At 39.5% G+C, this 22,226-nt stretch overlaps 1 protein-coding gene and 2 non-coding genes across 6 annotated transcripts; all 3 read left to right on the top strand.

Annotated features, from left to right (window-relative positions):
* Positions 1–727: 727 nt before the first annotated feature.
* Positions 728–22,146, top strand: atg16l1 (ATG16 autophagy related 16-like 1 (S. cerevisiae)). Of its 4 annotated transcripts, none has more exons than XM_040129965.1 (21): positions 728–917; positions 3,027–3,138; positions 3,521–3,614; positions 4,587–4,692; positions 6,691–6,764; positions 6,927–6,996; positions 8,233–8,414; positions 8,503–8,568; positions 8,655–8,741; positions 9,195–9,254; positions 9,395–9,439; positions 12,065–12,167; positions 13,737–13,842; positions 15,736–15,806; positions 15,939–16,010; positions 18,394–18,514; positions 18,766–18,871; positions 19,667–19,816; positions 20,120–20,167; positions 20,310–20,411; positions 21,203–22,146. In XM_040129965.1, exons 2-21 carry the CDS (start codon positions 3,033–3,035, stop codon positions 21,294–21,296), a joined length of 1,863 nt encoding a protein of 620 aa, XP_039985899.1. In that variant the 5' UTR covers positions 728–917; positions 3,027–3,032; the 3' UTR covers positions 21,297–22,146. The 4 variants fall into 4 exon arrangements, with proteins under 4 accessions (XP_039985899.1, XP_039985898.1, XP_039985901.1 ...); XM_040129964.1 differs by having other exon boundaries at positions 728–922; XM_040129967.1 differs by lacking the exon at positions 9,395–9,439 and having other exon boundaries at positions 728–922.
* LOC120792611 lies at positions 13,227–13,496 on the top strand. The gene has a single exon (XR_005707872.1).
* LOC120792612 lies at positions 17,014–17,285 on the top strand. Its single transcript, XR_005707873.1, has one exon.
* Positions 22,147–22,226: the final 80 nt, after the last annotated feature.

Raw genomic sequence — 22,226 nt, 5'->3', positions numbered from 1 at the left:
CCAGACGGATTCTCAGGTACAGTAACATTCTCTGATGGTACAGTCAGTGTGTTATCACTCATCGGCTACACACACTATCATAAAACCAGTTATGATCATTTTAATACTCAAACTAAAAGGATCCCAAATAATCACAGACTGTGCTTAACACTCATAAATAAAAAACAAATCTTTTATTATTGACACCATCAGGTTTAAAAAAAGGTCTATTGACACAACACATATCACTTAGTTTACTCTTTACTCTATCTTCTTCAGAGGGCATTAACAACCAGAACACACCAGTTAAAATAGTGAAATTGTGAAAATAATAAATAACCAGGAAATTCTGCTAATTCTTTTGATGGCTATTCCACAATTTCTTGGCACCGTGAAGGGGGAATCTGGCCTCATGACTTAAATTTTGACTGTCGTGATTTGAAGACATTAAACCAAGTTGTCCCTTGTACCCTATCTGGTTCCATATAAAGTTGTTATATATTTTTATAAATATAAAGTTCAAAGTTTTTATCCAACAGAGAGTCGCTCATTAAGAGGCTGATGAAAAGAATAAAGAAAACAAGGCATCATGTTTCAGCAGTAAAACATCGGAATAAAAATACCTGTAAAAAAAACTACAACCTCCAAAAAAAATTCTGACTTTAAATGTAGATTTCAATTTTAGATACTGACATTTAAACAGAGAAGAAAAAAAAAATCCTGGCTCCTATTTAAGCCCGACCGTATTTTCGTGCAACCCTCCCGGAAATGGGCCGTCGGAGTCAAGATGGCGCTGAGTTGGAGCGAGTTAGCAGAGGAAGCTGATGTCGGTTAACGAGACAAAAGGAACTGTATAACACTGACAATACCGAAACAGCAGCACCGAGTTTAACGGAGAGGAATCAGAGGAAACGAACCACAGCCCGGTGCTCCGTTAGGTGTCGTAAGTTTTTTAAAATCTCCTTTAAAGCTCCGCAACCAACCTCTCCGTTAGCATGCTAACATGTTGAGTCACGGGTGTTTGTGTCCCGGTAACATCTCACCGGAGCCTCGACACGGAGACACGGAGCAGCCGACATAATGATTCAGCTTTAACAGAGTTAAAGTAGGCAGGACTGAATCAGAATGAGCGTGTTCCGTTAGCCCGTTAGCCCGTTAGCCCGTTAGCCCGTTAGCCTGTTAGCCCGTTAGCCCGGGCTCTTCCTGCCTGTGTCGTGTTTCCTTTAGCAGATAATGCTAATATAAACCAACAGCTGCTGACATCACTGTGGCTGGAGATGTTTTTATTTGCCTCGTGGTTTTACCTGTCCTTCATCAACAGGGTTACTCACCTGCGTTACCTTGACTTCCATCAGTCTGAACAGTGGGAACATTTTTTTTACTTGCGGAAACACTCAGTGTCGAGGTTTAAATTTGGTATACATTATTAATCGATAATGTAAATTATAATCAGTAATCCGCAGATTATTAATCAGATGACTGTCGTGTCTGTAAATTACTTCTCTTGCGTCTTCATGTCTGATTTTGTCCAAGAGTCAAAACATGTTCACTTACCTCGGATTTATGATAAAGATTTTAGAGGCTCGAAACAACACTTTTTTTTTCTTTTTTTTAATTTAAAATGACTAAACCAATAAGTCAGTTGTCTATACTATTGAGTGTGAGTTAATAAGAAGAATGACAGTCAGTGGTGCGTCTCTCTCACTGTTTAATCTGTTAACTGTAGCCTGAGCACCTGCAGATGGGTAAATCCTCCCTTTGTTCCAAAAACTGAGGAGATTATTTGTGTTTGTTTGTGTTTACTGATTGTTGTTTCTTTCTGTATTTACTATTATTGACTGAGGTAACACAACTTGCCCCACGGGGATGTTGTGTTGGCAACACACTTATGGGGTCATACATCACTATATTATTTTCCCAGTGACGTTGTGGTGACAAATGTAAACTCTTGCTGGATTCTGCTCGGAGATAACAATTATTTTAATAAAGCAACACATTTATGAACGACAGCAGACTCAGACTTATTTACTGTTGCAGAATAGTTGGATATAAAGGTAATTTGTATGAAAACAAGGTTGTCTGGTTTGAGCCCAGCCATGGAATTTTATTGCAAGTCATTCCCATGTCTGTTTGTTTTCATTTCCTCTCACCCTCCACTCTCTATTCAGGATTAATTCAAATAAATAAATAAATAAATAATTTAGTTGTATAGCACCTTTCATGCAGAAAATAAAGTAAAGTAAACGGCTGATAACAATATGATAAATACCAGTGGAACCAACTGGTAAAAATTATATAAATACCAGGTACTAAAATTTAATAAAGTGGAATACCCCAAACTAAAAGCCAGATTAAAAAGATAATCTATAATTTATTAAAGTACCAGGTGAGTTTGCTTGCTCTAGGATCCAAGAGGAGGATGATCCAGGCCATAAAAACAGACTACAGATTTCTGTTGTAAACACTGGGAATATCTAAAAGACTGAAGTCTAAAGATCATTTGAGAAAAAACAATGTAGAGTGAATAAAAATAAATATTGATTCTTGTTTCCCGTCACAGAAGTGTACAGAAATTGTTGCAGCAATACAATTTTAAAAAGGCAAATTATAAACAACTTCCTTATGTTTTGAACGTACAATATTTCCAGAATCTTCATACTCTTCTGCTCCAAAATTGTGATTTTTATTCCTAATCCAACATGTCCCTTCTTGATGTGGACAACAAGAAAACTACTGACCAGTTTGTCAGGTCCACCCAGCTGTAACTGAGTCAGTCTAATCCACAGTCCTGTAATAAATCCTCCTCCATGAAGGTTATATTGTTCAGTTTGTGTTAAGACTTTTAAATAGGTATTGACTCATCATTACGGAGCCTGTACTGTGACATACTCAGACGGGTTTGTAATATTTTGTCTACCCTCATTGATCTAAATGGGGTGGACAAAATATTAGGAACACTGAACTACAGTTCAGCGGTAGTACAAACTGCAGTTTTGACTATTTATGTGTTGTCACCTTAGAGAAACGTGTGTGTGTGTGTGTCTCAGGTGGTGATGGCGGAGCGGCGGGTGGAGTGCACATGGAAAAGACACATCTCAGAGCAGCTGAAGCTCAGAGACCAAGTGCAGAGACAGGCCTTCGAGGAGATCATCCACCAGTGTGAGTCCATCACTGTCACATGCAGTCTCATGCACCAGTTACTGGTTTTAATGTTATGGGTGAAGTGTGTGTGTGTGTGTGTGTGTGTGTGTGTGTGTGTGTGTGTGTGTGTGTTTGTTTGTATCTATCTATCTCTATCTATCTATATATCTCTATCTATCTCTCTCTATCTAGATCTAGATAGATATATCTACGTGTGTGTGTGTGTGTGTGTGTGTGTGTGTGTGTGTGTGTGTGTGTGGCTGGTAAGACTGGTCTTAGCTCTGAATACTTCAAAGTCTTAGTGCTTTAACTCTGTTAGCAACACAGCTGTAGTTTAGCAGCAACTCCTGTGTGATCTCTTAGGACTGACACATTAACGATTGGGCTCTGTTTGTTTCAGATAACCGTCTGCTGGAGAAGTCCGACCTGCAGGCTGTTCTGTCAGAAAGATACCAGACCGAGAAATATGATGTCCAGAGAGGACATGAGGCCAGGTAGGACATCAGCAGGTTTCTTGTGGTTTACTGCAGGACAGACTTTTATAATCACCACTCTAAATTTGAGCTCGGGGTACAAGAGACAGACAGGACTCTTTTAAGTGTCCACATAGACAATAATGGACTCCCCTGCCCCTTGTCTGTTCTCTTCTACATCACCTGTGTGTGACCTTTCCAGCCTCCAGGGATACAGACTGGTACCGGGTATCGAGGAAATGATTGGATTCACAAAAAAATTGAATAATATTTACGGAATTATTATTCCAATTTTTTTGGTTATTATTGTTAGGTTATTTTGATTATTACCTTGAACCTGCTGCAGTCTGCTCTGCATGTTTCTTTAGCGATTTTTAACTAAACTTGGCCATTAGTATGTATTTAACCAATCAGCAGGAAATGAATCAGTGACAAGACTCTACCTACTGAGAGCCATGTCTGTATTTTTTTTTATTTAGTCAGTAACCACAAGGAGACTTAGCAAACGAAATTTAGGTCTGGTTTCTGTTTATTTAAGTTTTTATACTCGTTATTTCTCCTTTCCTCTCTCAATCCTTTATTTTCTAACCTTGTGTAGAGGATTGTTAGTCTGTTGGGATGATAAAGATATCACATGATTTATGAACATAGATGTGAGCAGCACGACCATTGGGTCCCGTCTAACTTTATCTTCTGATCTGTTTAACGGGTACAGGTTGTAGGGAATCATATTATCCAATAATAATAACGATATTATTATTATTATTATTATTATTAATAATAATAATAATAATTAAAAATAACGAACAATAATAATAAATAATACATTTAGCAATTAAGACCCTCCTGTCTCCTCCCTGTCAGTTAGTCTGTAAAATAACTGTATATGTCAAACCTGTCCGTGAGGGCAGAAAACATTGGGAACCTCTGCTGTAAGGTCCTGTAACATGTAGTGCAGTGTGTCCCCTCATGTGTCCCTGTCCTGTGTTTCAGTTTGGGTGCAGACTCAAGTCGCAGCGACGCTCTGCAGCAGGAAATGGCTCAGATGAGAATTAAACACCAGGAGGAGCTGACGGAGCTACACAAGAAGCGAGGGGAGGTCAGTCACCTTCACTACAAACAGGAAGTGATCTCATCAACAGCACCTGTCCTAATGAAACACGGTTTAGTCTATTTAGTCCAGTTCCAGCTCTGTCTGAGTGGGTGTTGCAGTAGTGAAAACATTCCCTCCCCTCTCTGTGTCCGGACTCTGCAGTTTCTAACCAGAGGGGCTGGTATGTTTCAGTGTTACAACACACAGACCAGATTTCTCAACAGTGGAGTTTCCTGTAAAACTGCTGAAAACAAACTAATTCTTAAACAGTAATAAGGCTTAATATGGTTTCTCAACCACTGACCAGTGAATTTATCTGCAGAGCTTAAAGCCTTAAAAAGCATTGAATTCACTTCCTTCGAAAAGGCCTTTTTTAGAAGGTTTTAAAAAGTCTTTTTGAAGAAATCTTGAATATTTTTCCTTCCTGCTTTAAACGGTCACATCAGATATAATTAGCGCTGCAGGAGGCTGATCAGTCCCTTTTTTGCGGCATTTTAGTTAGAGCCATCAGACCTGCAGCAAACACTGTCAATGCTTATTACTACTACTTATCACTACTTAATAGTCTTATTAATGATACTATTATTATTAGTGTTGATGATGATGATGATAATATTATTATTATTTATTATTTTTATTGATCTTAAAGTGGAACATGCATTCTGCTATGTTCTTTCCTTGTGCGCTCTCTTGCTCGCTCGCTCGCTTTAACAGTTTTATACCTGTACTCTTTATGAATACAGGTATAAACCTGTACCGGTACGTGAGGGGACACACTGCACTACATGTTACAGGACGTTACAGCAGAGGTTCCCAATGTTTTCTGCATCACGGACAGGTGTGACATATACAGTTATGTTACAGACTAGCTCACTTGAGAAGACAGGAGGGTTGTACTCTTTATTATAATAATAATAATATTATTTACAGAAACCCAACATTGCTCATGAGCAAAAAAACTCCCTTTAATAGAAAACCTGTTAAAGGGAGTTTTTTGCTCATGGGCAATGTTGGGTTTCTGTAAATAATATTAGAGTAAGAGTATGGTCTAGACCTGCCCTATATGAAAAGTCTCCTGAGAGAACTTTTGTTATGATGTGGCACTATATGAATAAAAAATAACTTGACTTGACTACTGCTGCTGCACTACACTGGAAGATCTTCAGCTCACAGTGGACAGGTCAAGATTTTACAGAAAATTTCAATCAGTTTAAAGTATTTTTCACTGATTGATCCATCCATCCATTTCTGCTGCTTATCTGGGACCTGGTCATGTTAATTGATCGATTATATTACTTGGAATTATTGTTATATACAGCTGGGAAGTTCTGACAATATAGAACTGTCATATAAATGTCACTAAATTAATGTACTTAATAAATAATTGTAAGTCTTATTTTCCCTACTGGTTTAAAGTTATTAAATTACGTTCTGTGTGGTATTAAAAAGATTTTCAAAAGTCTACACTACAGAAACACTGTTGTTGGTGTATATAGGATATGATATATATTATATGATATATATTATGATATAATAGTTGAATGAATTTTGCAAATAAACCTCTTCAGTGATTCTTATTTTTTAAGAACTTCTCTTTCCTGTCAGAGATGATCTGGTTTCCTGTCAGTTTAACGATCACCAATTGCCCCTAAGAAGAAACTCTCATTTGTGATGATGTGATTAAGGTTCCTGACTTACTGATGGTTGAATTCCACGTGCTCGAGGTTTAATTTTGGAAGGAAATCCTTCACTTTCTCTCACTTTTTCAGATGTTTTAGGAAACAGTGATCCTGCTTACTATTGTTTGTGCTGAAACTAAACTCAATCATTCAATCAACGTCGCCTACACTTCTGAATTTTATTTATGCTGTTTTCCACATTTCTAATTTGCAGAAAGCTGGTGAAGAAGTTCCACATCATGGAAGTAATGGGTCATGGTCCTGGAAGGTCCTGGAAACATGTGAATTGTTGTTACTGACTGTGTTTCTGTTTTTTGTCCTGCAGCTGGCTCAGAGTGTGATTGAGCTGAACAACCAGATTCAACAAAAAGACAAAGAGATCCAGAGCAATGAGGCCAAGTCAGTATCTATAGGCACACAATATTTGTATCTGTTTGTATATGTGATACCTGATCTGTCTGTATGAGGTCGGTTTACTCGCAGCAGGTGATCTCGCTCAGGAACATAAATAATGTTTATTGTTTAATAAAAACTCCTTTTTTTTATTGTATGTATTTTCAGGATGTTGGAGTATCAGCAGCAAATTGCCAACCTGGAGGGAGACTGTCGGGAGCTTAAGAATTACCTGCAGGTAGGAATATATCACCTGGACTAATCACATGCCTGAAGGATTCTTGAGGTAAAAACAGACCTCCACTTGTCTAGGGGCTGCCCAAAGCATTCTGGGAAATGCAAGAATTCAAAAGTTTTTTATTTTTATGAAACTAACTGAAGTAGATGAGGCAGGTGGAGGGCTAGTCTGTTCACCTGATCTGGAATCTGCTCAACATCAGACTGATGCCAGAGTGCATCTAAAGGTTTAATTTTCTTTTAAATCAACATTTACATGAACAATATTTGCCCCAAAGTGATAATCAAAATTATTCTCTTGAATATTCGCATCATGATTTGTCAGTTAATCTTCCATCTTTCAGAACAAAACAGTGTTAAAATTCACAGAAAAGTGTTGGGGTACATGATTAACACACATGTACAATATGTAAAATGGTCAGGATATTTACTGTGAATAAAATTTGTCTTTGTGTTTGGGAACTATAGATGTATACATAAACCAGTTTCAGATCTGCAGAGCTTCAAGTCAAAATTTTTTTGCATGTTTCACATAAAATCTATCTCGTCTTAATGCCAAATAAAATTATGTTCCATGAGACCTCCAATCTAAGAGAGAGGATTAAACATATGTAGAGAATGCAGTTAGTTTGTCTTGTATTAACAAGACCAACATTCTAAAGCCATGTTAGCGTCCCCTAAGGCTGTAATGTTCATGACACACCAGAAAACTGGATTAAGTGAAGATGACCTTATTAGGGCCTCTCAGACTCGGCAACCATCTCTCACTGCTGAGTTTAAATGAACTATAAGAAAAAAAAACCATTGGCTTTAATCTCTTTAGAGACGTAATAAAGGTCAGTGTTTAGAGACGTGATAAAGGTCATCGATAAAGGTCAGTGTTTAGAGACGTGACGAAAGTGGGTAATGAAGGTCAGCGATGAGAGGTGATGAACAGTAAATGGTCTGATTACCCACAATCCTCTCCTGCTGCCCCATGGCTCCCAGCAGCCCCTTTTCTTTGCTCCCATCATGCTCTATTGGTGCAGTGGTGGTCCCAGGAGCTGCTAACAGATAGGAATTGACATCACAGTGTGATTCTGTGCAGAGATCCTATAGGATCAACAGAACCAATCAGCAATGTGTAATGTTATTCTATTAGACTCTATCAAGCAAGTCAAAGCATCACTCCCAGTCAGGTTTAGGTTTTTATGGACTCTACACTTACGGTGGTGCTGGTCTTCCTGTGTCTTTGAAGGACTTGGAGAGGGCAAACCAGACCCTGAAGGACGAGTACGACGCCCTGCAGATCACGTTCTCTGCTCTGGAGGAGAAACTGAGGAAAACCACAGAGGACAACCAGGAGCTTGTGTCTCGATGGATGGCAGAGAAAGCTCAGGAGGCCAACAGGCTGAACGCTGAGAACGAGAAGGACAGCAGGTAGATGGAGGAGGAGGAGGAAGAGGAAGAGGACTCTGATGGGCTCATCCTGTGATCCTCTGCCTGATCTCTCTGATGTTTGTTTCAGACGCAGACAGGCCAAACTGCAGAAGGAGCTGGCAGATGCTGCCAAAGAACCTCTGCCCATCGACCCGTCAGTTGATTAAACCTTTAGCTTCTGTTTTATTCCACAGGTGTCTGAGAGGTGAGTCAGTACTAACGCAGTGTTTTGCTCCTCAGGGATGACGACATTGAGGTTCTGGCTGAAGATGGAGGGAAGGGGGGAGGAGAGACCTCACCGAACAGACCGCTCAGCAGAACTCCCAGGTGAGACGAGTACCAGTCCTTCAACTACTGGGCAAACTGGGAGACACTAGACACAAAAACTGCTCCTGTTCTTTTAATTTATTAATTTTAACAGATTAATTTTATATAATTAATTTTTTAAAGATTTTTAATTTTTTCATTAAACCCATTTAGTGTCCTCACACAGAGATAACCAGAGTTCATTGAGTTTTTTACACATAAATTTCAGCCATCAGAATAATTTAAAAGAAAAGCTGAAAGGATTAGATGAATCAATTCATCCAGAGAATCAATTGATTTACCATTTAAGTACTTTTTCAAGTGAAAATGCAAAAACTTTCTCTGGTGGCAGCTCCGCAGATGTCTCAGGTTTTCAGTTTTTCTCCGTTTTCTTTGACAGTAAACATTTTCAAGGCGTCACAGTGCACCCTTGATACTCTCTGACTGACCAAGTTCATTTTTATGTTTCTGTAGTAAGAAAATCTCTCAGCCTCCTCCTGGTGGTCTGCTGGACTCTATCTCCAACATATTTGGGTATGTAGCTATAAAGTCATTGGTTCTGTGTCAATCTACCTGCGCTGGTCTGTCCGGGTCGCAGGGGGGTCTGGACTGTCCATGTTTTGATTGACCACCTGTCTATTTTCCTGTCTGTCTGTGTCTGTGTCTGTCTGCAGAGTGTCTGAGTGTGTTCAGCCTGGACTCCTCCCACCACACTCCAGGTGAAGGACTGTGTGTGTTCACCTGTGTGTTCACCTGTTCACTCTGTTTTTGATCGACAGGTCACTGACTGACTGTTGGTGGAGTCAGAGGTCACATTTTTTCCAAGTCTGTCTTGACACAATGCTCATGTGTCCATCCGTACATGTAAAGAGTTGGGGTGTGTGGGTGTGTGTGTGTTTTTTTTTTTTAAATTAAAAAAAAAAAAATTATATATTTTTTAACACTAAGAAGAAGAAACTTGACCAGTCAGACCCAAGTTGTAAAGCTGTTGTTTAAAGCTGCATTACAGCACTGTGATGAATTTAATCAAACAATAAAGGTCTCTAAATATATCTGCAGACGGTTTCCAGTCTGTTCAGGTTGTAAAGACCTCCCCAGTGTTAAAACTCTTCAGTAAGCCCTCTGTGACTGGCAAACAGCAGAGGCTTAAGGTGAACAGTTTACTTTGTTAAACAGACTCCAACTCATTCACCCCTGAACAGAACAAGTATCTGTTGATTTGTTGGTTGATCTGCTGGCACAGTGAACACACAGTGAAGTTTGTAGTGAAGGGATTGTTCCTGGCAATCAATAATCTGATTTTAAGAGGCTGTAGTTTAGTGTTGTTGTTCCTGTTTGGATAAAGAGACAAAGTTTGTGGAGGCTTTTGTCCTGATTTAACCCCCTAATAACGTGATGTGATTCTCGTGACGCTATTGATCCTCACAGTTGGATGGTTTCTGTCCTCAGTTATTTAATCTTATCACCTGTAGGAGTGCAGACAGACATCTGTGCTAGCAGCCACTTAATGTGAAATTTAAAATTCTGAAAGTGTAAGATTAACAGCTGAAGAGCCAGATATTTTTCTCAGCTCTCAGATGTTGTTTACAGCTTGTTCTGCTGAAAACAAGTGGTGAAACAATTAATGTAGGTTTAAACTGAGTTATTAGAAATTACATTCAGCTTTCTAACAGTGTGTGGCATATAATACTTCATATTGTTCCCATGTTCTATCTGAACTGAAGTTAGAATCTGTTTGTAGTTTTTCTCTGGGTGAAGTGTCTGAGAGTCTGAATTTGACAAACTGAATGGCAGATAAATTACCCCTGAAGTCCTTTTAGTAGCTTTCTGAGCTTTTCACCACATTTCAAAGTTTTCATTGCAGTGATTTAAACATGATGACACATGAGCAGCTCTGTTCACTTAATCAATACTGCGAGATGTGTTTGAGGGCTCAAAAAGTTAATCAGTGAACCTTATAGCTTAGGTTTTGACTTCTTCATAAAATCACAATTAAATCAGTTACTCTGGTATACAAATTAAGACTGGTGTGTGCAGATTTCATTTAATAAAATTCAACTACAGACCACATTAAATTTTAAAATTTACATTATAAAGTCAGATACTGTTGGCACTGATAGCAATTGATACAAAAAAGCTGTGACTGTTTGTCCCCTGAATTTCAAAAAAACTCTGAAGGAGGATTTATCTGGAACTTCTCTCCACCAGCAAAGTTGTTTTTAGATTTGGCCTTAAAAGTTACGTTTTCCTGTGCCAAGCAGATTTCGATAGTCATTACACACTTCTCTTTACGGTCAACCAGAATTCATAATAATAATGTAGCTACGAATAAGTAAATTTCCTTACACGTCCCCACATGATTATGACTGAGTTGTTTGTCTCAGGATAGAAAAGGAAAACAAGTTCAGTCACCTGCTGAGCTGAAAGACATCCTGGCATGTCTTATGATCAATGTAGTTACTAAATGATGGTTTAACAATCAACTCACTCATTGGATAAACGATCTTTGCTGTGTGAAATAGCTACACTGAAGCTTAACATTATATTAAGCTTCAGTGTAATGATGTTAAAATAGTTTTAAAGCACAGGGGGGTTGCTCAGTAGTGGCAGATATGATTATATGCAGTCTGTACAGACAGAATGTCCAGTATTTTAAACTGGACACATCTACAATAATCTGAATAAAACAACACTAACTATGATTTCTTGATCTGTTAGAATTGGTAGTTTTGATCTGGTCAGCTTGTTGCAGCAGGTTTAAATATCCCACAGAAAATTGGAAAATATTGTTAATGCTCATTACTTACAGGCAACATTCAGTTTAAAGTTAGAAAGCGTATTTCTAAATGTGATGGTATTTTATTGTTGTATATTAAAAGCATTTGTAAGCATGTCCATGAATGCTCAGCAGCCCTCACTGAAAATAAATTTCTGTTTATGCTATGTGAATCATTCACTGAAAATTGTACCTTAGGATGCTCACGGTCGTTTGTGTGCACATAAAAGTTCTGCGTGTAAAAGTAATCAAAGTAACACCTGACAAAGACTAGATAGTGTTAACTGACACATCTTTAATCAGACCCTGTGATACGCACAAGTATTTAGTCATTTATGAACAGTTTGTCATCACACCAAAACTCTTTAGAGGGAGAGATGTGATAGTTGACTGACACTCACATCAGATTTGACAGCCGATGTTAATTCAGACCATTGTTTTCCTTGACGTTGTTGTGACAGAGCATTTGTCAGCACAAACTTCAGGCCTGAAATCACAGCCTCTTGAGTCTAAATCTAACCACATGGTGTTATTAAACTGTTGGTGACTGTGATCTCTCTCTCAGCAGGCGTCGAACTGCTAACTCTTTCAGCACTTCACCTGAAAACCATGAGGCTCCATCAGGAGTGTGTGCAGAAGTTCGAGTCCCAACCACAGCCCTGCATGTGTTTGTAAGTACCTCATGTCCTTCACCAGTGGTACAGTTGTAAGGGTTTGACTGGGAGACCAGTTCAGAATGATCAGCTGGGAAACACCTGATTTATTGATCCCTGAAAAAATAAGCAGACTTGTTTTCTGATCAATATTGTTGTGTGACTCGTCAGTGGTGTCATAATTCCTCTTCACCTCCTTCAACACACATGGACTTTGTCTCAGTCCTTGCTGGTGTTGGGTTGTTAAATCTCAGTACTGGTTTTGGTTCTGACAGACCTGCTGCTACTGCAAAACCTTTCAGTGCCCACACCTCCACTGACACACAACCTCGTCCAACACTTATACATTAACCGGAGATGTCCTGAATCCATCCTAAGGATCGCTGTCAGCTACACGAAGGACGGATCAGAATGTCATCCTCTCTGTACTCTGCTGCCTTTCTTAACTTTACTGTGCTGACTTTCTTTACTTCTCTCTGATGCCTCTCTTTGCTCTGCTGTGTTTATCATATTGGCTATCACTAATTAATGTTAATCTGTTAGTAACTTGACGACAGGACAAAATGAAACTTGTCTGTCGGTCTGTGTCTGTACTCAACCAAAGATCTTCTTTGAAGGTAGACCCTCCACTCATAAAACCACTGTACAACCAGAATGTTTCTGTAGTAGAGTGAGACTAATAAACCATCAGCTGATCTCAGGACAGATTCAAATCAACATTCTTCAGTTAAACTTTGATTCAGATCAATAATTTGAGCATATTAAATGCATACCAAAGGACTCTGTTCAGGGACATTCCTAGCTTTAACTGATATTTCCTCTCATTATATGTCAGCGGACACACACCTCAACTGTTCCTCTCAAACAAAACCTTAAATCCCATAAAAGTGGCTTTACACCCAGAGACGGCAGATCAACAGATGGTGCACTTTTGTTATTGGTGCTGAAAGTTTTTAAACTGTGATGTGACGTTTTTTCTGTCTCTTTAATCATGTGCTGTTTCCCAGCTGATAGAGGACCTGGTCTTACACAGACCCCTGTGGATTTATTAGAAAATATCAAGTTATTTACCTCAAAGGTCAGTGATGAACAGTAAAAGGTCTGATTACCCACAATCCTCTCCTGCTGCCCTCTGGCTCCCAGCAGTCTCTGCTCTCTGCTCCCATTATGCTCTAGTGATGCAATGTTGGCCCCAGGAGCTGCTGACATAAAGGAAGTGATATCGCAGTTTGAGTCTGTACCAAGATCCTATAGGCTCAGTGTGACGACATCCAACAGAACTAATCAGCACGGAGCGTCAGGCTGAGGAGGAGGAGGGAGCTGATCTGAAGTTTTCAACCTGAGACCAACCAAAAGAGAGAATTTGTTTGCTGGGATGTTATTAATACTGGCTCATTGTTAAACCCTGTGTGTGTGTGTGTGTGTGTGTGTGTGTGTGTGTGTGTGTGTGTGTGTGTGTGTGTGTGTGTGTGTGTGTGTGTGTGTATGCGCGTGTGTGTGTGTGTGTGTGTGTGTGTGTGTGTGTGTGTGTGTGTGTGTGCGTGTGTGTGTGTGTGTGTGTGCGTGTGTGTGCGCGCGCACGTTCAGGAAGCCCATGACGGTGAGGTTAACGCGGTCAGGTTCAGCCCCGGCTCCCGTCTGCTGGCTACAGGAGGGATGGACCGCAGGGTGAAGCTGTGGGAGGTTGTTGCAGGTGAGGTCACCATGAAACTAGCGAGGTCTGCTCACATTGCAGAAAGTCCTTGAGAAAATTACAGCACAGTGTACAGTCTGTCTCTCATATATTCTCCCTCATTGACGTAAAGGAGGCTGGACTAAACCTTAGAAACACCAGTGTAACAGAATCCACTTCAACGGCATCACAAACTTCATCCTCATCCATGTTGCTCCAGGTGAATAAGTACCTGCCTGAAACTGTGTATTTGCAAACTGAACATTAGAACCTTCATGAAGGAGTATTTATTAAAGGACTGTTGGATTAGACTCACTCAGTTTGAGCTGGTGGACCTAATGTCCTGGACACCAGTGTTTTTTCCTTGAAACTGGCAGTGACAGTCATGTGACATGTTTCTGGTTACTGTGTCTGAGTGCCTTCAGGACTGCAGCAGTGAGTTTTTCAGAACTTACTGGGACTCACCTTGTTAAAGGTACACTATGCAGGATTTTCCAAAAAAAACAAAACAAAAAACGTATATAGATGCATAAAAATGCAGACCCTCTCAATCCTCACTTAAATACACCGCCGCAGTGTATATATATCTTCAGTGAGACCCTGCATTCTTGCCTGTATTTTCATCTTTTTTCTTCTTATTTTGCTTTGTTCAGTCAATAACAGCGCACAGGTTGTGAGGGCAGGACTCTATTACAAACGTAGCGACCAGGTTACCTCGCTGTCTCCATCTCTCTCCTCTGCTCTCATTCTGTGTCATGGATGTATAAAGAGCTGTAGGTCTGTGTGTCTGTTTGACCGCGGTCGGGGCTGGCACGCACGCACGCAGAGAGACCACAGCACACATGAAGAAGCATGCGCTTCGGCTGCATTCACACAAAATCGGCAATGTGGCACCTTCCCACAGGGCTGTGTGGCGGTATGGGTGTGTTTTATTTGTGCTGTAGAATGTAACCGTTGTAAAATCAAACAGAAAATAACTATTTCTAATTCACTGCTTTGCTCTCGCTAATGCCGCTCCCGCTCGACCACTGCCTCTCTCTCTCCTCCCTGTCTTCCTCTCTATCCCTCTCTGTTACAATCAGCAACTGCCGACAAATCCTGCGTAGTACACCTTTTGAGTTAGTAGGGCTAAGTATTGGCACTGATCTTTCAATTTGATTCAGAGTCCAGAATTGTTTTGATTCAGTTCTGGATGATTCGGGTACATCAGATGAATACCAGCGTCTCAGAATTCATCCTGGGAACTTAAATTTCTTTTACATCCATTAATTGAACAACACTCTTGTTTCCTTGAATATAAAACTGTGTAAGGCCACATTATAAAGCTGGACCAAGGATTTTCCTTGGCAAAAACATGACACATCTATATTTTTAGGCCTACATGTGCAAAACAGTTGAGCTAGAATCATAAAAAACCTGCACCACTTACAGGGGCGTCATCATTATTCATATTTTAAATAAATAAATGCTGCCGAAATGCCATCAATTACATAATCATGTACATAAACTTAACAGTATATCATAATTTAATCCCTCCATGTAAATGTACATTCAGAACATTTAAACAAATGAAAATCCAGCAACATTGACTAAAATATACACTTGTATATTCTGTGTCTTTACATTCCTGCTGAGACTTTTCTAACAGTTCACGACTCTGTCACTGTGTGTGTAGTAAGTTCATTATGTTGCAGTTTTGAGATCTGTTATGTTCAGCTGTTATGGTCAGTGTTAGTTAAAAAGTACATAATCGAAACATTTAACTGGATGGTTATATTCAGTGTCTTCTGCCCCTGAGCCATATCATCATATTTTCAAAGAATCTGTCTCAGGTTGTCCTCATGCCTCTTAACAACAGTTTTCTTTAACCTGTGATTATTTTTCCTTTCGTTTCTGTGTATGTTTTATGTTTAGGTCGTTGTGAGCCTAAAGGAGCTCTGACCGGCAGTAACGCAGGAATCACCAGCATTGAGTTTGACAGCGCTGTAAGTCTGCGGCTGCATCACAAAGTGGTTTCACTGTTTAATCCTGTTTTTTTTAAGTTTTATTTTATCATTGTCTCTGTGAAGTTTTTGCCTGCTGGTTTAATATGTTGTTGTGCATCTGTGTGTCTGCAGGGTTCGTACCTGCTGGCTGCCTCTAATGACTTTGCCAGTCGGATCTGGACTGTAGATGACTACAGACTGAGGGTGAGTCTGAACAGCTGACTTCACACTGCATCATGATTAAACCCTGAACATTTTCCTTCCTGTGACATGTCCAGGTAGTGTGTAATGTTTGTGATATATATTTGCTTTTTATGCCTTCATGCCAGCGACAGCCGTGGCCAGACTTTGTTTTCGGATTGTCCATCTGTCCATCCCTTCTCGTGAATGTGATGCATCAGGAATGCCTTTGAAGGAATTTTATCATAACTGGCACAAACGTCACTTTGGACTCAAGAATGGACTGATTAGATTTTGGTGGTCAAAGGTCAAGGTCACTGTAACCTCACAAAACACGTTTTGGCCATAACGCAAGCATTTATACATTAATTATGATGAAATACACTTAATAAATTTTTAATTAAATTCCTTCATAGTCTTCCCTACATATATTATATAAGTCTGGACAGACATGGATGTAAACTGCGACTTGACTGGTTGACGGAGGCATACAACCAAGAGGCGGTAATTCTACTTGAACCTGGAGGATTAAAAGTTTATCAGCTATATATATAACTGAAAGTTTATCAGTTTTTTTAAAATGCTGTTTAACCAAGCGTTATGAACATAACCTCGTCCAAAGGGAGCTGAACTACTTCACCTGTGGTTGGTCCAGCGGCTGGACAGATACAGTTGGTGCGTCACAAAGTGAAGTTTAGTCCTGTTCTCAGAACTGTCGCTTATTCAAAGAAAAGCAGCAGAACCTTTTAATATTTTGCAATTTTATTGCCTGAAAAATTACTAAAATATTTAATTATCTAAATAGCTGTAAAACATTTTTTGTTTCCAATCGACTAATTGATTGGTTAATAATTGTGGCTTCTCAGAGAAAAAGTTTTTGTCAGAAAGTGAAGTCCTCTGAGCGGAGAGAAGCGGGACCAGACGGTAAACATTTTGTGATTGACAGCAGATGCCGGAAACATTTAGATGTATCATTGATCTTAGTGATTATTGACTCGTCTGAAGTGTGTGTGATCGTTCAGCTGCTGGTCAGTGATGTGATGTAAAAGGTCTGAATCTTAGCTCCTCCCCCTCAGCTGCCATTTTGGCTCCCAGCAGTACCTGCTCTCTGCTACCATCATGCTCTAGTGGTGCAGTGGTGGTCTCAGGAGCTGCTGACAGACAGGAAGTGACATCACATTGAGTCTGTACAGAGATCCTATAGGCTCAGTGTGACGACATCCAACAGAACTAATCAGCACGGAGCGTCAGGCTGAGGGGGCGGGGTCTGAGAGATGATCTCACTCTGCTACTGAGACCACGGAAACAGCTGAGTTCAATAAACTGACTGACTGAATGGAAACGTCAGTTTTTCTATTTCGGACTGTAAAGTTAAATCCACCATCAGGCAGTTCTGATGCTCAGTCGGACAGAAAGCATTCCTCATTTTAACGTAAAGAGTATTACATTTCTGCGTGTTGTCACTCAGATAAAATAAATTCATAAACATACACAAAACATCCTGGTCCTGTCCAAAAACAGATTTAATCCAATGTGAAACATGGGAATTTCAGAACAAAAAATTTGAAATAAAATAAACGGCAAAGAGTATGTAACACACATAAGATTGAAGCTTGATACAGAATAAAAACAATAAATTTAATCTTTGTGCTTCTGTCTGCTTCAAATTATTCTGATCAAAATACATCAAAACCTCTCCTGATATGTGAGAGTAATGTTTAAATTTATATTGTTTGCCACCTTATGTGTTTTTGTTTGGTGAATTATTGTTAGAAACTTTCTAACCCATGTTCACTACAAAATACACAGATTGCTAATTTAGGAACTTGTGAGGAGGCAGAACAAGTTTAAATCCAAATTTATAAACACAGCTCAAAATAGGACACGTTTTATATGATAAAACAATAATGTGATTTAATATCGAGAGGGACTATTGGCAAGAATAATGGTTTTAGATGGCTTAATGATCAATAGTTCTGATTATAAGGTGGGAGAGCTTATCAATGATCAGTAAACCAACTTAGATGAGTAGGAGAGAACATTTAGACTGAATTAAACAACTAGTTAATAACTGACGTCTTAAATTTTAGGGATTACTACCTCAGAGATTACAGGAAACAAGATTTTTTTTTTTTTTTTTTTTTTCTTTATTTGTGCAGAGCAGTTTCAGTCTGTGTTTGTACATTTTACTAACAGTCTATCAGCTTTGCTGACATGATTTTACTGTTAGGAGTCATTTTATGCAGTAAACTGTGACCTCACTGATTTACCACCTTTCGCCTTTTGATGGTGTTCAGTCAGAGTCCCGTGGGTTCTTGTTTTGGACGTAGGACAGTGTCACATACAAAACAACACATCTGCTCACATCAAAATTCACTAAACAACTTTGTGTGTGTGCCTCCTACAGCACACCTTGACAGGTCACAGTGGGAAGGTGCTGTCGGCTCGTTTCCTATTGGACAACGCTCGGATCGTCTCCGGGAGCTATGACCGAACGCTCAAACTGTGGGATCTCCGCAGCAAAGTCTGTACGTGATTGGTCAGTTTGTCTGACTGTTTGTTTGTTTGTTTTTGTGTTTTTTTTTTTTTTTTTTTTAAACTGGTTTCTGTCTCAAAATAGAGCAAAAGTTTGAGTCTGTCCTATCATTGTGTGTCTGCTCACTGACTCTGCAGTACAAACATTAACAGCCTAGAAGCAGTTTGAGTGAACATGGCACACTGTGACCTCACCTATTGACGGTGCTCAGTCTGATGGTGACCTGCTGTGTCGCCTGTGCAGGTATGAAGACGGTGTTTGCTGGTTCCAGCTGTAACGACATCGTCTGTACGGAGCAGTGTGTCATGAGTGGACACTTTGATAAGAAAGTTCGATTCTGGGATATCAGGTGAGTGTTTCTACAAACTTTTCGGCTCTCTGCAGAAAATAAAGATTACAAAAACACTACACAAGCATTATGAATTTAAATTCACTTCTTTAAATCTTAGAAATGAGAAGAACCAACTGCTAAAAGCAGTAGATAATTTGGACTTTCACTAACAACTATAAACTAATATTTTGGTTCATTGTCTTCATTTTTTACTTTCATGTTTAAACTTGACTAATTTATAGAATCTTTTTGTGTATGCATGTTTTTGTACTGTGTATAATAATAATAATAAACTAAAATCTTAAGTCAAGGTCCAGTTATTTGCCTTTTTCCAAAACTTTCAACTGCAACCCCATGGTTTTCAGCAGTGAGATTTGGGGTTTGGACATCATGTTAAGTATGAAAATTTAAACAATGATGTAATATTTTTCCGAGGAGATGAATGTTATATTTCATTTTGTCATTAATGTTAACAAATTTTGAGATTTCATAAATATTTATTTAATCTAAAATCTAAATAATCCATTAAATACAAATAGATAATGAATGTAAGATATTATGTGTGGAATCGGACAAAGTTAAATATGAACTGTGTTTGAGATATTAGTTGCTAATAATAATAAAATTTCTTGGCATTGATTTCAGGTTTTAGACGAGTGATGAAATGTCGGGATGTACATACAGTATGAACTTGTTGTGACCTTTGAACAAGTGCTGACGCAGATCTTCCCAGCACTGACAGTGTGTTTTCTCTCTGTCTCTCTGTCTCGTGTGGTGTGTTGTGTTGGGTTGTTGTGTCATGTTATGAATCAGAGCGGAGAGTATAGTACGAGAGCTGGAGCTGCTGGGCAGAGTGACGTCTCTGGACCTGAACCATGACCGAACCGAGCTGCTCACCTGCTCCAGAGACGACCTGATAAAGATCATCGATCTGCGCACCAATGCTGTCAGACAGACATTCAGGTGTGTTATCCTGGCCTGTCACTGAGTCTGTGTGTCAACGGGTAGATCCTCTCAGGTCACCGATGCCCAGTTGTCCTTCTGTGTTCTTCTTGCAGGGAAACGTGCTCAGTCTGAGACTCAGATATAATTAATCTGACTCCCCGAGTTGATAACCACCATTGTGTGACCACTTAGCGAGATTGTGGTTGTCTTGTTCTGTGAAGCCAAATAATGAAAAGATATCCTAGGTATGCTGATATTGCTTCATAGTACAGCCCTCTGGTGTGGTCCAAGTGTACTAACTGTGTGTGTTTGTGTTTTCAGTGCTCAGGGCTTCAAGTGTGGAGCTGACTGGACCAGAGTCACCTTCAGGTAGGTTCATAACTTTGTCAAAACACATTTGTTTCTTCAAAATGAGACTTGAACTTTCTAACAAAACTATCTACCTGGATTTAAATATTGACTGTGGAGTTTGAAGCTGAACTCCTCAGGCGCCTGTCCTGTCTATTTTCAGTCCGGACGGTAGCTACGTGACTGGAGGATCAGCTGATGGAGCTCTGTACGTCTGGAATGTCCTGACAGGGAAAGTTGACAGAACTCTGGACCGAAACCACAAGTAAGAAACAAACTGATCCGAAAACAGTCAGCCAGTTCAATACATACACAACTGTTTTATCAGTCAGAAAGTTAATGAACCTTCATAAAGAGTTCACATGATGATTAGTAAACGTCAGACAAGGTCAGGAAACTCTATAGGAAACTCTATACGCTTCAGTCCAAATACATAAAAATGTTCAGCTATAACTGAATCGCTGAAACAAAGGAAAAAGACACCCAGGTATGTTCAGAGCGGCTAAAGATCCAAATCCATTCAGCTGAGTTTCTGAGCTTGAACCTTGAATGTCTAATTCTAAAACATTTAGTTGTTTAAATTCAACGTTGTTGTTGTTGTTGTTTCATTTCTGCTTCTTGGTATTTTTTTTTCAATAGACTAAACAATCAGTGGATTAATTGAATAACTTGGTTGATTAATGTATAGTGTTAGTGAATGGTGAGTAATTTAAACTGATTTATTCCGATTCTCAGTTGATGTGTGATAGTAACACAAGTCACTGCTAGTGAACATAAAGGCAGCCTAAAGCACGGTGCTCATTGATGGTGTCTGTTTAAACTAAACTTCACTGCTTTGCAGGTGTAGTGTAACCTGAGTTCATAAGTTTTAAAAGCCGTAAATAAAACAGCAGTTTTTGGTATGAAGTGTTTTCCTCTGAAACCAGACCTCTTTTCTCTAACTTTTCAGCTGTAAACAGCACAACATCAGCTCTGTATCAGTTTATCTCCCTCCTATCAGTCAGATAATCCACAGAACCCAACACAGACTTCATCTGTTGTTATTGCTGTCTGCAGCTCTGCCATCAATTCGGTGTCCTGGTCCCCTTCAGGAGCGTACGTGGCCAGTGTGGAGAAAGGCAGCAAGGCCATCCTGTGGTCTGACATGTGACTGGCTGAACTGTGTCCTAGCTGGACACTGATGGAGACAGAGACTCTGCCCAGTGAGAGGACAGTTTATCAGCAGCTGGACGATGAAACATTCGGAGCTCGTCTTCGTGTTGTTGTTGTTGTTGAACTGAGCAGCTGTTGCCAGATGCAGACTGACAGTGAGGAATCAGACTGAAACACTGTGTGGATCTGTCAGAGAAAATGAGACGAGCTGCTGCTCTCTGCTCTGCCTTCATGTTGAACATAAAAACAGCTTGAATCACATGTTTACCTGTTATCTGTTTGGGTTCAGAAGTTTTAATGTTCTTCGGTGTGTTTTTAATTTTTTGACGTTAAAAAAACAAACTGCCCTCTCACAGTTTACTGAGACACAAACTTCATGCAGCTGATATTAAAGAAGATTTAATAAATTCTTCATTAATAGCTGATGGTGAGCAGGTGGTCTGCAGCAGAAACACAAACAGGAAAACGCTTCACACGACCCCACCATCCTCACGTGTGTGTGTGTGTGTCTGTCTGTGTGTGTGTGTGTGTGTGTGTGTGTGTGTGTGTGTGTGTGTGTCTGATGCAGTAAAACACTAAAGTGTCCAGAAGTGTCAGTCAGACATCTTCAGCTGTTGGAGCTCAGAGTGACGGAGGACGAGTCTCTTCATCCAGCAGGTAAAGAGTTCAATAAAGTGAAGTTTGAATGTTAAATCATAAAGAATCTTCAGTGTCTTTGCCCGTTTCAATGATTTAAACTGGAATATTTTCAGCCTGCAGCACTTTGGGTGAATAAAACCTTTAAATGGCACTAAGATGTTCGCTGAGCGTAGAGAAAACGAGAGAATAAAAAACACGTCTGTGCTTTACTTGTCCACATTTATTTAGCTCAGTGGTTTTGATGAATGTTTATTTTTCACTGACTTTTTTTTTTTTTTTTGTGAAATAC

The sequence above is a fragment of the Xiphias gladius genome, chromosome 7 (assembly GCF_016859285.1).
Source record: "Xiphias gladius isolate SHS-SW01 ecotype Sanya breed wild chromosome 7, ASM1685928v1, whole genome shotgun sequence".
Taxonomy (NCBI): domain Eukaryota; kingdom Metazoa; phylum Chordata; class Actinopteri; order Istiophoriformes; family Xiphiidae; genus Xiphias; species Xiphias gladius.
Note: the sequence above shows the minus strand (reverse complement) of the source record. Positions and strands in the feature narration are given on the sequence as shown.

Bases quoted from the DNA above. Each gene is read 5' to 3' on its own strand.
- atg16l1 (XM_040129965.1), top strand. From the start codon at position 3,033: ATGGCGGAGCGGCGGGTGGAGTGCACATGGAAAAGACACATCTCAGAG. The intron at 18,515-18,765 runs GTACGTGATTGG...TCGCCTGTGCAG, and splicing joins GGATCTCCGCAGCAAAGTCT to GTATGAAGACGGTGTTTGCT. The intron at 19,817-20,119 runs GTGTGTTATCCT...TTGTGTTTTCAG, and splicing joins GCTGTCAGACAGACATTCAG to TGCTCAGGGCTTCAAGTGTG.